Source organism: Chionomys nivalis, chromosome 15 (genome assembly GCF_950005125.1).
Source record: "Chionomys nivalis chromosome 15, mChiNiv1.1, whole genome shotgun sequence".
Classification (NCBI taxonomy): Eukaryota; Metazoa; Chordata; class Mammalia; order Rodentia; family Cricetidae; genus Chionomys; species Chionomys nivalis.
Window position 1 is genome coordinate 41,568,237 of NC_080100.1, and position 15,304 is coordinate 41,583,540.

At 37.2% G+C, this 15,304-nt stretch overlaps 1 protein-coding gene across 1 annotated transcript in view; it reads right to left on the reverse strand.

The window, feature by feature from the left end:
• Positions 1 to 12,641, reverse strand: part of Adamts6 (ADAM metallopeptidase with thrombospondin type 1 motif 6) — a 195,745-nt gene extending 183,104 nt beyond the window's left edge. The window contains exons 1-2 of the mRNA XM_057789774.1: positions 12,545 to 12,641; positions 9,711 to 10,075 (exon numbers count right to left, since the gene is read on the reverse strand). Of these exons, the coding sequence (XP_057645757.1) occupies positions 9,711 to 10,075; positions 12,545 to 12,641 (462 nt within the window). The remainder of the gene's footprint in view (positions 1 to 9,710; positions 10,076 to 12,544) is intronic.
• Between the last annotated feature and the right edge of the window lie 2,663 nt (positions 12,642 to 15,304).

Here is a 15,304-nt window from a genome sequence, read left to right on the forward strand (position 1 = left end):
GTGAACTGTACACTCAGGAAACTCAGTAAATATCATGTGACTAGATTGTGAGAGCTAGCAGAAAATGACCTCTAGACTATACTGAGAAACTTTACTTCAGAACTGCACATAGTATTCAGCAAGGTTAGGAAACAGACAAATTCCAGGCAGTGCACCCAACATCAGAAGGGGCAGCTCAGGGGTCTTCATAGCATTCGGCTGGTCTCCAGATGGACCCAATGGCATGGCCAGAATCTGTGATCTAATGTGTGAAGGACTATTTATTGATGCAACCAACATGACATTGATTCCCACAAATAATGGCCCAAAGGTGAGAACAACATTCACAGTTCAACTCCTGTACTGCCCATAATTTCGAGCAGTATCTGTGACTTGATCTGTAAATGACTGCTTGAAAAGAGCTAGCTTCTATGACTTGACATTATAAGTCTGCCCACTATGGAAAAAGAGGGGCTGGAGAGATGGCTCCATGGTTAAAGCACTGGCTGCTCTTCTGGAGGACCCAGGTTCAATTCCCAAAACCCATATGGTACTCACAACTGTCCTCAATTAGATTTCCAGAGAATATGACACCCTTTTCTAGCCTTCACAGGCATGAAGCACACACATGGTCATATGGTGCATATACATACATGCAGTCAAAACACTCATACACACATGTATGTATGTATACATATAATTTAAAAAAATACTGTCCAGTGTTGCGGCAAAGACAATGTTTCTCTGTGGTTTTGGAGCCTGTCCTGGAACTAGCTCTTGTAGTCCAGGCTGGTCTCGAACTCACAGAGATCCGCCTGCCTCTGCCTCCCAAGTGCTGGGTGAAGGCGTAAGTCATAAATGATGGAGGAAGGTCATTGGCTAATAAAGAAACTGCCTTGGCCCATTTGATTGGCCAGCCTTTAGGTGGGTGGAGTAAACAAAACAGAATTCTGGGAGAAAGAAGCCGAGTGAGTGAGTCGCCATGATTCTCCCACTCCAGACAGACGCAGGTTAAGATTCTCCCTGGTAAGCCAGCTCGTGGTACTACACAGAATATTAGAAATGGGTTAGATCAATATGTAAGAGCTAGTCAATAAGAGGCCGGAACTAATGGGCCAGGCAGTGTTTAAAAGAATACAGTTTCCGTGTAATTATTTCGGGGCATAAGCTAGCCATGCGGGCGGCTGGGTGCCGGGGACGCAGCCCTGCCGCTCATATTACAACAGAGTGGCGCCCAGCGTGCTAATGAACTCCACGTAAAACCTGAGAGGGCTTTAAAAGGACACAGAGAGAATTTAAGACAGATTTTTGCTGTTTGTGGGTTGCGTGCAGCAAAGAAATTGTCCTGACTCAGCAACAGGAAAAAAATGGCTGTTTTAAAATGCCGGCTTTCTGGGCTGTGCCGCCATCGCGATCTCTGTCTGGCTCCTGCGGGAGACAGAGCTTTTGAATGGAGCATTTGGAGTAAAGTGCTACGGCTTGCTTGATGGCAATGTGGACTGCTGTGTGCCTGGAACTGTGTGTGACTCAGGGGCACCAAATGTTTCTGATGCAGGAGCAGCTCAGCTCCGCCATGTGGAATTGTGCTGGTCTCAGGCAGGAACTACCATAATTACCGTAATAACAGCGCAGTTAAGGTTTAGACTGGCTGTAAACAGGCAGTACCGTATTACCCATACATGGTGCAACTTAAGTTTTTAAAAAATGCTTAACATTTTAAGAAATGCTCCTGGATAGTAAAAAAATTACAGATTCACAATAAAACAGATTCAGACATAAAGGACCACAGTGTTGGATGAGTGTACGTAGGCTTGAGAGAGAAAAACTATATATATAAATAATAAAGTTAATGGTTTAAAAAAAGGGTAAAGTCTTTAAAGAGACAGAATACAGATAGTTGTAGATTAAAAGAAATAAAATAAGCCACGTAAAAATGGAAAATTCACAGAGAGTCTGGATTCTTTGTATTATTGTGTTTTCTTTAAAATTTTTGACTGTAAAGGAGCTAAGTGCAGAGAGACATTTCATTATATGGGCTGCCAAGCTAAACCAGAACGGATATAAGGGTATTATGATTTCAGAATATGGGTCTAAGGATATGATGCTTTGGAGAGGGTCTTCTTTTGTTTTCACAGAGGATGAGACTCTGTGGATTGCGTCTATCCCAATGTGGTATGATAGACCACGCCCTCCTGAAAGGTTGCTGTGAACACCTTCAGAAAATTACTTCACTCAACTGCCAACCGAGATGACCCTGACACACAGGTTACACCATGAAAGATCTGAATAACAGCGCCCCCATTCAGCAGGAAGCAGTTTGGAGAGAAAAACTGCGCCCATGTTCCCAAATATGGTTTATAAATGTTCTTTTACATTTAAAGGGGGATATGATATAGATATAAATAATTTGCATTGGTATGGATTATAAAGTCAATTTTGTTATGTGTATATGTATTTCTGATATTGATTAAGGTATTGTGATTATGTAGTTCATTTAAAAATGTAATGTAAAATAGGAAATATAGGTTGTTAATGGATAATCATCAATAATAGTCAAGCTTGTAGTCATGTTAGTTAGATTTTCTAGATATATAGAGATATATTTCAATTAGATAGGCATTCTTCATATCTTTCAAAGACTACAGAACATGGCATTTAATGTTTTAATAACTTAGGGCTTTTCATGATAATGAGACACGTCTGCTCCTGGCAGCACCAATCTACTTCAAGAGGAAGATGGGCATTAAAGAGGCTCCTTATGGAGTTTGATAGCCATTTGGGCAAGAAACTACTCTTGCCTGGACTGTTGCATAAACTGGACACAGAGAACCTGCAGAGAGAGGACTACTGAACTTGCCTAAAGGTGAGATGGTCTTTCGGGGTTCCTGACTCATGAAAGAGTCTGTGAGACATTCTGCAGGACACAGCAAAAAGTGACTGAACTGTCTTTGGAATTTCCTGCTTCATGGAAATGTCTGCTGAAAACTATGGGCCTGTAGGCCGAAGATGGATGCCCCAACGGTACAGAGAAACTTTGGGTGACTGTCCAGGCAGCGAGATGTCTCTGTCATTTCTAGAGTTTGAAGTTTCTTACTTCTTGTTTACTTAGGTAATATTGTATCCTTCTGGAGTCTTTGATGGAGTTGAAGAATGGTTAGTTATAGTTATAGTTTTCCTTAGTTATGATAAAATAGATATAAATATTATAACTGTAATTCTTGCTTGATAACTGTTTTGCTATATGTAATCTTACTATGTTAAAGTGAAAGCCTTTCTTTTTTGTTTAAACAGAAAAAGGGGAAATGATGGAGGAAGGTCATTGGCTAATAAAGAAACTGCCTTGGCCCATTTGATTGGCCAGCCTTTAGGTGGGTGGAGTAAACAAAACAGAATTCTGGGAGAAAGAAGCCGAGTGAGTGAGTCGCCATGATTCTCCCACTCCAGACAGACGCAGGTTAAGATTCTCCCTGGTAAGCCAGCTCGTGGTACTACACAGAATATTAGAAATGGGTTAGATCAATATGTAAGAGCTAGTCAATAAGAGGCCGGAACTAATGGGCCAGGCAGTGTTTAAAAGAATACAGTTTCCGTGTAATTATTTCGGGGCATAAGCTAGCCATGCGGGCGGCTGGGTGCCGGGGACGCAGCCCTGCCGCTCTTATTACAACACATAAACAATCCCACACCAGTTGGGGATTATGATTAATAGGGTGGTATTTATTTAAAGGGGAAAAAACTTACAGATCACCGTCCCAGACAACAGCCCTCTGTGCAATCCAATCAGGAAGAAGTCTAGTCGCCGAACCGGAGCAGGAAGTAAAGAGAGAGTGAGGAGGGAAGTAGCCGTTTTTTGAAAGGGAGAGAGACCACACCCCAATGGGCTGGTATCTCAGCGGCTATTGGCTGGAGGAGCGGAAGGACCTCCCACAACACCCCGGGAGTGTGAGAGGTATCTAGGAGTCTAGAAAGGAACTGAAAGAATCTAGGCAAAAATCAGCAACCAGGTGAGTGTATGTATCCTGAGATAATAACCACATCAGCTTTCACAGATTCCAGTGAAAAAAGCGTTGGGGAAAATATCCAACCAAGGATCTAATCCTAACCAAGATGTATGAGCCTCAATGGAAAAGCATGAAATATTTGAAATACATGAAAATTAAAGGCAATATAACTCCTCCAAAAGTGACTAAATGTGCAATGATGTCCTCCAATAAGAGTAAATTAAATGAAAACCTAGACAATAGATTCAAAGGAATGAATGTAAGTGGTGTATTAAAAGTTCAGAGTGTACAAGAGTTTAATGAAATATATTACTCAAAAATACCTGAAATATTGGAAATGAAAAATTCAGTAAGTCAAATAAAAAGCTCCATGAGCAACCTCACCAATAGATCGGTCAAGGAGAAAACAGAATATCCAGTCTTAAAGAGAATGTAAAGGAATTAAAACAATCAAACAATGACAACGATAATTAATAAGAAAGAACAATGCAACATTTAAGATCTATAGGATGCATGAAAGAACAATCTATGTATATAGGAGAAGAATTTCATGCTAAAGGCAAAGAAAAATATTTTCAAGAAAATGTACCAAATCCAAGGAAAGAGATGCTCATCCAAGTATAAGAGGTATTTTGACACCAAATATAAGAAGACCATAGAGGAACATCCCCCTGATCTAGTATAGTTAAAATATTAAAAATACAGAGCAAAGAAAGCACATTGAAAGCTTCAAGGGAAAAACACAAAGTCACTTATAAAAGGGTAGGACCATCAACAAAAACTTTAAAAGCCATGAGGACTCAGAATGATTATTACAAGCTCTAAAGGAGAAAAACTGCCATCCTAGAATACTACATCCAGCAAAACTACCTGTAATAATCAAAACAGAAAAGAAAACTTTCCATGATAAAAGCAGGCTAAAGGAATTGATGACCACTAAACTAGATCTACGAATATACTTGAATCCTTCCAACTGATAAGAAAGGTAAACAGATCTATAAAGTTTTATGAAAGAATAATCCACACTAGACCAGTATCTGAGGAATAGAAAAACACAAAATACAATAAAACTAACAAAACAATAGGAATTAACACATACTTTTCAGTGATAACTATCAATTCTCCAATCCAAATCCAAGGCTAAAATATTGTATTTAAAAGGAAATTCACATATGGATATATAATAACAGTATGAACACCAAATTTGCATTTGCGTTAATTAAATAAAATCAACCTTGGGTCAGGAGGCAGAACTAGCAAGTAGCTGACAGAAATAGCAAGTAGCTGACAGAAAATAAACATAGAGAGTCAAAGGGTCTCTAGAATACACATAGAGGGATATACTAGAAGTAGTAGGGAGGAACCCTGAGTGTGGAGATCTTTTTTGGAGCAAAAGAACCGCACACTTTCTGAGATGCTTTGAAGAGGGAAGTTCAGCTAGGTGTCTCAGCCTCACTGAGCTACAGGGTTTTAGCTCCATTCTCTGACTGCTGAGTCTTATTGGTAAAATTGAGAGAGATTTAGTTAAAACTACATTTGGTGTAGGGGCAGGAGGCAGATGCAGCAGGGACATAAAAGTACTGCAGGGTGGCTACCAGAAGTAGGGCAGTAACTGCAAAGTCACAACTACTGGCTAACACAGAAGCAGAGTCAGGTACAGCTGCTGCACTGGAGATAAAACAACAGCGCTGCTTTGTGTTGTGTGGGACTAACAATGGGAGTAGGGAGTGTCTCTGACTCTTCTTTTCCCCTGCCCTTGGGACCCTTTTTCTCCTCATGGGTTGCCTCATCCAGTCTTGATATGAGGGTTTCTGCCTAGTCTTGTTGTAACTTGTTTTGGCATGTTTGGTTGATATCTCTGGAGGCCTGCTCTTGTCTGAAGGGAAACAGGAGGAAGGAATCTGGGGTGGGGGTGCTGGGAGGAAGGAATCTGGGGTGGGGGTGCTGGGAGGAAGGAATCTGGGGTGGGGGTGCTGGGAGGAAGGAATCTGGGGTGGGGGAGCTGGGAGGAAGGAATCTGGGGTGGGGGTGCTGGGAGGAAGGAATCTGGGGTGGGGGAGCTGGGAGGAAGGAAGGGAAGGGAAACTGCAGTGAGAGTGTAATGTTTGAGAAAATAAATAAGATAGTAATAAATAAAGACAAAAACTCTAGGATGTGATCAAGAGGGCAAAAGAGATTGCATAAACAATAAAGACACAGAGACTTTCTTCAATAAAATTATAACAGAAAATGTCCTAAATCTAGAGAAAGAAACATTCAAACGTAGTATTCAGACCCTCAAATAGATATGACCAGAAAACAAAAACAAATCAACTATCCACAAATTTGTCTTCAAAACTAAAATAATGTATCTTAGAAAAAAACTAAGGGGCTGAAAAACCTCTGCAATGTAAATAGAAAGATTTCCCTTGTCCATGGCTTGGAAGAAACAATATTGTGAAAATGTCAATACTATATTATCAAAACAATCTATTCAGTGCAATCCACATCAAAATTCTAATGGCATTGCTTTCAGAAGGAGAAAAAAGCAATAATAAAATTTATATAGAAAGACAAAGGGTGCCAGGCGATGGTGGGGCACACCTTTAACCCCAGCGCTCGGGAGGCAGAGGCAGGAGGATCTCTGTAAGTTCGAGGCCAGCCTGGTCTACAAGAGCTAGTTCAGGACAGGACCCAAAGCTACAGAAAAACCCTGTCTCAAGAAGAAGGAGAAGGAGAAGGAGGAAGAAGAGAAAGAGGAAAAAGAAGAAGAGGAAGAGAAAGAGAAAGAAGAAGGATGAAGGGCAACATATAGCTCAATAGAAAGTAATGCTGAAGGTGTCACAACATTCGATCTCAAATTATAGTAAGAATCATAGTAAACAGCAACAACAAGAATGACAGTACTGGCACAAAATAGGTCTGTACATCAGTGAAATTGGATAGAGTACACAAAAATCAACTCTTACAGCTTTAGCCACATGGACCCTAGGTAGATTCCTATTGCTGTGATAAAACATGACCAAAAGCAACTTGGGGCATAAAAAATTTATTTCATCTTACAATTTATGGATCATGATTCAAGAAACCACAGGCAGGAACTGAACCTGAGACCATGGAAGAATACTCTCTACTGGCTAGCTCAGCTTGCTTTTTTTATACAACCCAAAGCAACCTGTCAGGAGGTTAGCGGGGTGCAACACCCACAGTGGTCTGGACCCTTCAACATCAATCATCAAGCCAAAAAATACCACACAAGAGTAATTCCGGGCATATGTAGTGAAATCATTTTCTCAGTAGAGAGTTCCTCTTCTGAAAGAAATTTAGCTTGTCTTAAGTTGACAAAAAAATAACAAGCACTCTATGGAGATAGTCTTTATAACAAACTGTGCTGCAAAATGAAATTTCCACATAAGAATGAAACTAAGCCTCTATCTCTCAATTTGCCCAAACACACACCTAAAATGGATCAAACACCTTATTAATGTAAGGCCTGAAACTTTAAAATTTCTGGAGAAAAACATAGGAAAATATACTTTATGAAATAAGTAGAGGCGAAAATTTTCTGAAAAGATGCACAATGATACAAGAAATAATCCCAAGAATTGACAAGTGAAATTAAGAATCTTCTATACAGTAAACAATCACCAGTATCAAGGTACAGTGTACAGACTGGTAATTAATTTACCAACTATACATCACACAGGCAGTTACTACCTAGCATATAAATCATCTAATCAACAAATGGCATAATGAATTGAATAGACAGTTCTCAAAAGAAGAAATGCAAATGGCCAATAAATACTTGAAAAAGAATTCAACAACCTTAGCCACTGAAAATGCAAATGAGAACTCCTTTAAGATTTGTGCACCCTAGTAAGAATGACCATCATCCTGGAAAGTAATGCTGACAGGACATGGGCAAACAGAAAGCTTGCACACTGCTGGTAGGAACGTAAACTTGTGTATTCCCACTAAGAAACTCAGTATGAAGGGGCCTCAAAAAACTACCAATACAACCCAGCTATACTATTCATGCATATACTAAGTCAACACACCATAAAGATACTTGGATATCCACATGTATAGCTGTAGTGTCCACAACAACCAAAAGATAAAATCAGCCTAGATGTCCATCAAGAGATGAATGGTTAAAGAAAAAGAAATTATGATATTTTCAAGAAAATGAATTCAACTGGAAAACATTACAACAAATGAAATAAGACACATCAGAAATACCATATTTTCATGCAGAGCCTAAATTTAAAATTATGCATATGTGCATATGTTTGTGTGCATATGTGTGTTTATAGGTCAGAAGACTAGAAAGAAGGAAAGATCACTACTGTGTAACAGAATAATGCATGTAATAGTAAATCAGAAAGGAGAGAATGTGGGATGGGGGCATCAGCTGTGTGGGAGAAGGCCTGAGGAAAGTGGTCAAGGAGAGGAATGAATTAGAACAAACTGTAGTGGTACAACTGTATGGAGATACCATTACAGATCCCATTATGTTGTATACAAGCCAAAAAAAAAAAACTCCTAAAATTAAACAAACAAATATTTTCCATATAAAATCCTAATATTATTTATAAGAAAACTAGCAATAAAACATATGTTCTGTGGAAATTAAACTTGAGTATTAAATTCTTAGTAATTATATTAGCTCATTTTACTCAGCAGTTGTAAAAAATGAAAAGCTGAGCAAAATTGGTGAAATTTATTTCCCAATTACATAGTTTTTTCCTAATTTAGAACTTATTTAAATTCTACTGTACTTAGATTGCTATTTTCTACTGAAATTAAATATAATAATGTGTGTCTGTTAAAGTAAGGAAGAAAAATGGTTGCTGAAAATAGAACTACAACATAAAAGTGTTTGCATTGCTCACACATAAAGTTTTTTGTTTTTTGTTTTTTTTTTTTTTTTTTTGGTTTTTCAAGACAGGGTTTCTCTGTGGTTTTGGAGCCTGTCCTGGAACTAGCTCTTGTAGACCAGGCTGGTCTCGAACTCACAGAGATCCGCCTGACTCTGCCTCCCAAGTGCTGGGATTAAAGGCGTGCACCACCACAGCCCGGCCACACATAAAGTTTTAATGGAATATCAGTATTAGCTTGAACAAGGTAAAAGTGGAAGAGGAAGTGGAGAAGTAGAATTTTATCTGAAATCATTACTATGTGCAACTGTGGACTGTGTATTTAGCATTTTACTATAATAGACTCAAATACCCTGCACTCGTGAACCCATTTTCAAAATAAAATAGTCTCAACAATAGTCTTTATATAAATACTAAGGAAATATTACATAGACACTGGTATTATATTTTGCTCTAAGAACTCATAAGTAGATCATAACTTACTTTAAAGTTGTGTTAACGACCAGAGACAAATGTGGAAAAACCTGGAGGTTAGTTAGTTAGTGTTGTGATTTTCCGAATACAAATATACCTTGAAATTGTTCATGAATGATGAAGCTTTGCTATTTGAACAGGAAATTCTGAGTATAAAAGGATATCTAAGAGGTCACCCAGTCTCTGTTTCTAAGTGAGTATAAAAAGTTGTCCTGTGAAAATCATTATAAGTATTATGAAAAAAACAAAGATGAAAAGTAAAAGCAGCAGAACCTTGAACATGAAACTCTTACCTTTCTACTTAAACCACTTACATATATATATATATGTTAGCCCAAGGAAAGACATTTACATTGTGCATTTATTTTCAGGGAAGAAGTTTAAAATCATATCTACTTACCAATCCAACACAGTTGCTTAAAGCCACTTTAGTTGTACTATGTTGATCTTGCAAATATCCTGTGTAGTGACAGTTGTCTAAGAAATCATGTTTCCATTGGGGTCCATCTCTCCCCCAGTATTCTACTGTAAAATGTTTGGACACAAAATTTGTATTGAGAGTCAAGTTTAAGTGAAAGTGCTTGCCATAGGCTGAAAGTTTAAAAAATAATTTAGACACCGCCTGCTGTGGCTCAATAAGGTCCATACTCCGTCTTCTCCTTGAGTGCTTATCATCTTTCACAGTAAAGCTGAGAAAAGCTCCATTTTGATCGACTCTTATTGGAATAGTTAGCTGGTAGTGTTCAAGATAAGTCAGGAATTCCTCTTTGTAGTCACAAGGAAGAGAATGAAGAAAGGCACATGGAAGAAAAGAAATTTTAACAGAAAAAGTAGCAATATAAACAATGATGTCAATTAAAACTATACATCATTATATGTGAGGTGTGGATAAAAAATGTTATATTACACATAATGAAAGCATGAAGGCATAACATCAAAAGAATAAGTTTCAATGGTTAATTGCTCAAAACAGTATTATTTTAAAAAGTTATTTGTGAAGGACTAGTCTTCTTTCCTAAATTTAACTTTTAACATATGGATTTTAAAAGTTCTTCTAGAATTATGAATATCTTACATGAAAAAGTACATACATATTTTAAAGAATATTTAGCTCAGATAAAGTTAACTTTTGTAAGCTATTAAAAAACATCCATGGAGAATCTCTACAGCTCTGAATAAACTGTCTTCAGAGAACAAAGTCATCACTAGGAACGTGAAAGGCCAAGGGCACCTCAGAGGCCAATCTGACAACTCCTCACAATGTCAAACAGGAATTACCAGATCATTTAGCAATAATTCTAACCTAGGTACATACAACAAAGAAAGAATACATTTCCGGGTAAAAAACTATGTGTGAATGCTCTTATCAAGACTATTCATCACAGCCCAAGGAAAGAAATAATGCAACTCCCCATCACCTGATGATGAAACAGGTGATGATAAGCTAGATAGTATTATCCTCCAACAGAAAGGAAAGCAGTACTGATATGTGCTATTGCACACGAGTGACCTTTCATATCAACTGCCCTCTCTCTCTCTCTCTCTCTCTCTCTCTCTCTCTCTCTCTCTCTCTCTCTCTCTCTCTCTCTCTCTCTCTTTCTCTCTCTCTCTCTATCTATCTGGAGACAGGGTTTCTCTGTGTTGTCCTGGAGCTTGCTCTACAGACCAGGCTGGCCTCAGACTCAGAGATCCGCCTGCCTCTGCCTCCTGAGTGCTGGGATTAAAAGTGTGCACCACTACAGTGACTCACTTCCTAATCAAAGTTCATTTTCTAAAATAAAAACAAAAACAAAAAAAGACCCCATCACAAAAGACTGAATATTACATAATTCTACTCATGTGAAATAGTCAGAAACAAATCTCTAGACTTCAAAGTGTAGAAATCACTGAGGAATAGAGAATTTGGGAGTGATTCTTATGGGTACAGGTTTTGTTAGTTTGGTTATTTGTTTTATTTAGTCTTTTTAAAAAAATATTAAAATGCACTAAAGTTGATTATGGTAATACTGTACAGTTATAAAACCTACTAAAAACCTTTGAAATGTATACTTTAATAGATGAATTATATGTTACATCTTAATAAAATGTTAAAAATCAAGTATATCAAAAAATTAGATAACTACTAAACATTTTCTTTTCATTCATTTTATTATCTTTTATTTTATATGTATAAATAAGTATGTATGTATATGTTTCATATATGCCCAGTTTCCATGGAGGTCAGAACGCATCAGAAGCAGTGAAACCAGAGTTTCAGACAGATGTGAGCAGCCATATGGGTGCTTGTTAGTGAGCATGGATCCTCCAAAAGAGCACTCAGTGTTCTTAACCACTGAGCCTTCTCTATAGCCCCACAGTTTTCTTACTTAATCACCCATCTCTTTCTCAGCCAAACCTTCATTCAGTTAAGTTTACCAGTAGGAGAAACCAGGTAGCATCCCATTGTTTCACTGACCACATATGGAGCTTACTCCATAAAGATAATGTTCAATGAAACTCTAACCAGTGGAAATAATTTAAAATATGGTGATTCTCTTTTTGTAAATAAGATTCAGTTAAGTACTATGGTTTTGTGGATTAAGAGGTATACTACTTACAGACAGACTTCCAAATATGTATCAGTCTGCAACACCTTCAACAGCACCAAAAAAGTTATGTTACTGGTATTCATGAGAGGAAAATCCAAAAGGTAGAGCTTTCAGTAATTCTATGAGAAAAGGATTGGTTCATAGACTACAACATGACATTTCCTCCTGTGGATTTCTTTATTGAGGTCATTTCTATTATATAAAGTTCAATTGTCTGAATTAAAATAAGAAAAAAAATTAAAGAATGAGAACCCTTATGTTTGAAAAGTATTTGTTATTATTTTTGTGTTTTAAATGAAGGGTTCATGTCTAAAAGAGTCTGTATCAAATTTATCTGGTTTCTTCATCTTCTATAACATAAACATTTGGATTCTGTTGTAAAATGACCCTGACTCAAAACCCTAGCAAGGAATGAGTCTATTAGAACACAGGAAAAGCAGCAGGTTAGAGTGTATCATTTTCTAAGATCAGTCAACCCTAAAACCCACGGGACAGCTATCTCCAAGGGACAAGTCAGACATCCTCTTAGCACCTTCCTTTCTGCTCCATCTGACTAGATATTTCCAAGAAATTATTTACCAAACTATATAGTAAGAGTTTTTATTTTGAAATAATTTCTATCAAATTTCAAAATAAGATATCCTACCTTGAGAACTGTATGAAAGTCTGTGGTCACTATAAAATTCTGAAGAAGCCATGATGAGGCTCAAAATCCAAGTCAACGTTTTCCACAGAATTTCCATAATTTGGAAAACTGAACGATGTTCTAGAGGGCTACCTATGAGCTAGACAGTCAATATCACACCAATATCGAAGCATAACAATTTTAATTCCTTAAATCTTCTTGCAAATGAGTTGTTAGACGCTCCACTGCTTAACAGGTACTTTTCCCCAATATCTTTCACTTTCTTCTATGTCTGGATTCATTTTCTTGATCCAAAAATGAAGAGAATAATGATGATAAATTTTTTCATAAGCAAAGCTCAGAGTGATGGGTCACTTAAGTACAGCCACTTTTTAACCTAGAGGGGAAAGTATGAGTTAACTGAGAAAATATCATGAATGGACATATTTACTACAAATTAATGAATATCTGCCAGAGGACATAAATTCAAAAGAACTTAATATAGTTAAACACATAATCAGAAACCTAAATGGCTAAAAGGATAATTCCACAACCAAAAAAGAACCTTGGAGCTAGAGATTATAGAATGCTTGTCAAGCATGCACAATATTTTATGAATCAAGAAAAAAAGAGGAATAGGAGGGAGGGGTAGGAAGAGGGAATGGGAAGGAATCTGAAATAGAGACTAGAAATTATTTTAAAAAATAATGAAGCTGAAGGTAACAATGGATAGCATGGTGTGCCAACCTCCCTTTAGTAAAAGAGCCACATAGAAAAACTACACAATCTAAGTCCATCTTATGTCCTGAACAAACAGTGTGTTATGCCATTCCTCAACAGAACGTTTTAAGCCTATTCCTATCCAAGACTGCCGTGCTGCTTTATGGGGTACTTGTGCTCGTTCTGACAAGCAGATCTATAAATACACAGTGAGGTTTATCATCTGCCTATGAATTCTTAGATAGTATCACAATCTACACTTCTAGAAAATTGAGCTAATCTATGGTAGAACAGAATTTATCTAGAAGTCTTACATGACTTATTAGGCAACTCAAATAAAGTAATTTCAATTCTGTATAATGTGCCTGAAAAGAAGTCTTTACAACTTCACTCCAAATATCACAGCAGTTCTCAAGTCCTATCTCACATATCACACATCTGGCTAATTACCTCACTCAGAATACATGAACTCAGGCCGGGCGTGGTGGCGCACGCCTTTAATCCCAGCACTCGGGAGGCAGAGGCAGGCGGATCTCTGTGAGTTCGAGACCAGCCTGGTCTACAGAGCTAGTTCCAGGACAGGCTCCAAAGCCACAGAGAAACCCTGTCTCGAAAAACCAAAAAAAAAAAAAAACCAAAAAAAAAAAAAAAAAGAATACATGAACTCAAAATATTTATATACATGGCCACCTGGTTTCCCAACAGATAACACATCAGAAGAAAAAAATAACTAGAGGATTAAAAACTAGTTCACTAACAGCAAACTGTATCTAAAAAGGACAAAAAGTTCACATGTAATTTTAGAACCCCAAAGTAGTACACCTAAGGCAACTACACCTTGTGTAGTTTAACAGTTGCTATTGTGTACACAACTGTGCCATAGCTCACTGTCTGATTTTGGTAATATTATATCTGACTTTGGAATAAAAGTTAAATCTCTTCTATAAGATACATTAGTACAAATAAGATAAAAAACTATGTAGAAGATATTAGAAAAAAATTATCTCAAATTCCAAATATAGACAGTAGACACATAACAAACATTTGCTATATTTGTTGGTTTGAAAATAAATGAATAAATAAATCAATAGAGAATAAAATATCATCATGCATACACAGGATAAGTGAAAAATAAGGTCTGTGAAATACTTCAGTCCCTTTAAAGGTAAAAATGTTGGTTATTATAACTACCTAAAATGCCTCACATTCATTGCTACAAGTGACCAAACTGCTGACCTTTGGAATGTTAGTTCATTAATCAACAAATATTCTCCCCACCATGTTTAAAAATGAAATTTAAAAATAGCAGAATACAGAAAGAATAAAACAGAATCCTTTTCTTTGATAATGAATTCCTAATCTTTACAAATAACACAAAAATTCAAAGCATATGGAAAAATGACCAAGTGATATTAAAAAGTGTGTTACAGGTGATTAGATGCAGGAAATAACCTTTGTCAGTGAAGATGGATTAAGGAAAGATGGTGCAAAACAGCATCTCAGTTAAGTCTTGGAAATGAGTGGGATTTCATTAGTCAAACTGTTGGATATAATCATTACTGATAGAGAAACTCACTCCCAAAGGCCTAATGGCAAGGAGGTGGAGATGGTGGGAATAGGCACTAGTATTAGTAATGACAAAAACAGTAAATTTGGTTCCTGAGCAGAAGCCTAATTAGTAATAAAGAGAAAAGTAGTTTAAGATCAAACTAAAAGAATTTAAAATATAGATTATGTCCTTTCACTCACAAAATAACAGCACCCCTGTGGTAAGACAAATTCTGGCAGATTCAGTGATCCTGCCCCATAACAGCCACACTTTTCTGTCATCCTCATCCCTTGACTAACTTAATTCCAGTCAAGAAAGTATCTCAATATTGAAAGGATGCCATTTCCATGATTCGATTACAAAAGATCCTGGCTTGCAACTTGGTACCAGACTTTGCTTCATTGGCTTAGATGAAGCAACTTAATACTTAGATGTTCCCAAAAAGGAAATCAGAGGAACCTCCACATAGTAGTGGAAAAAAACTGGGGCCCCTTCCAATAGAAGTTACTGAA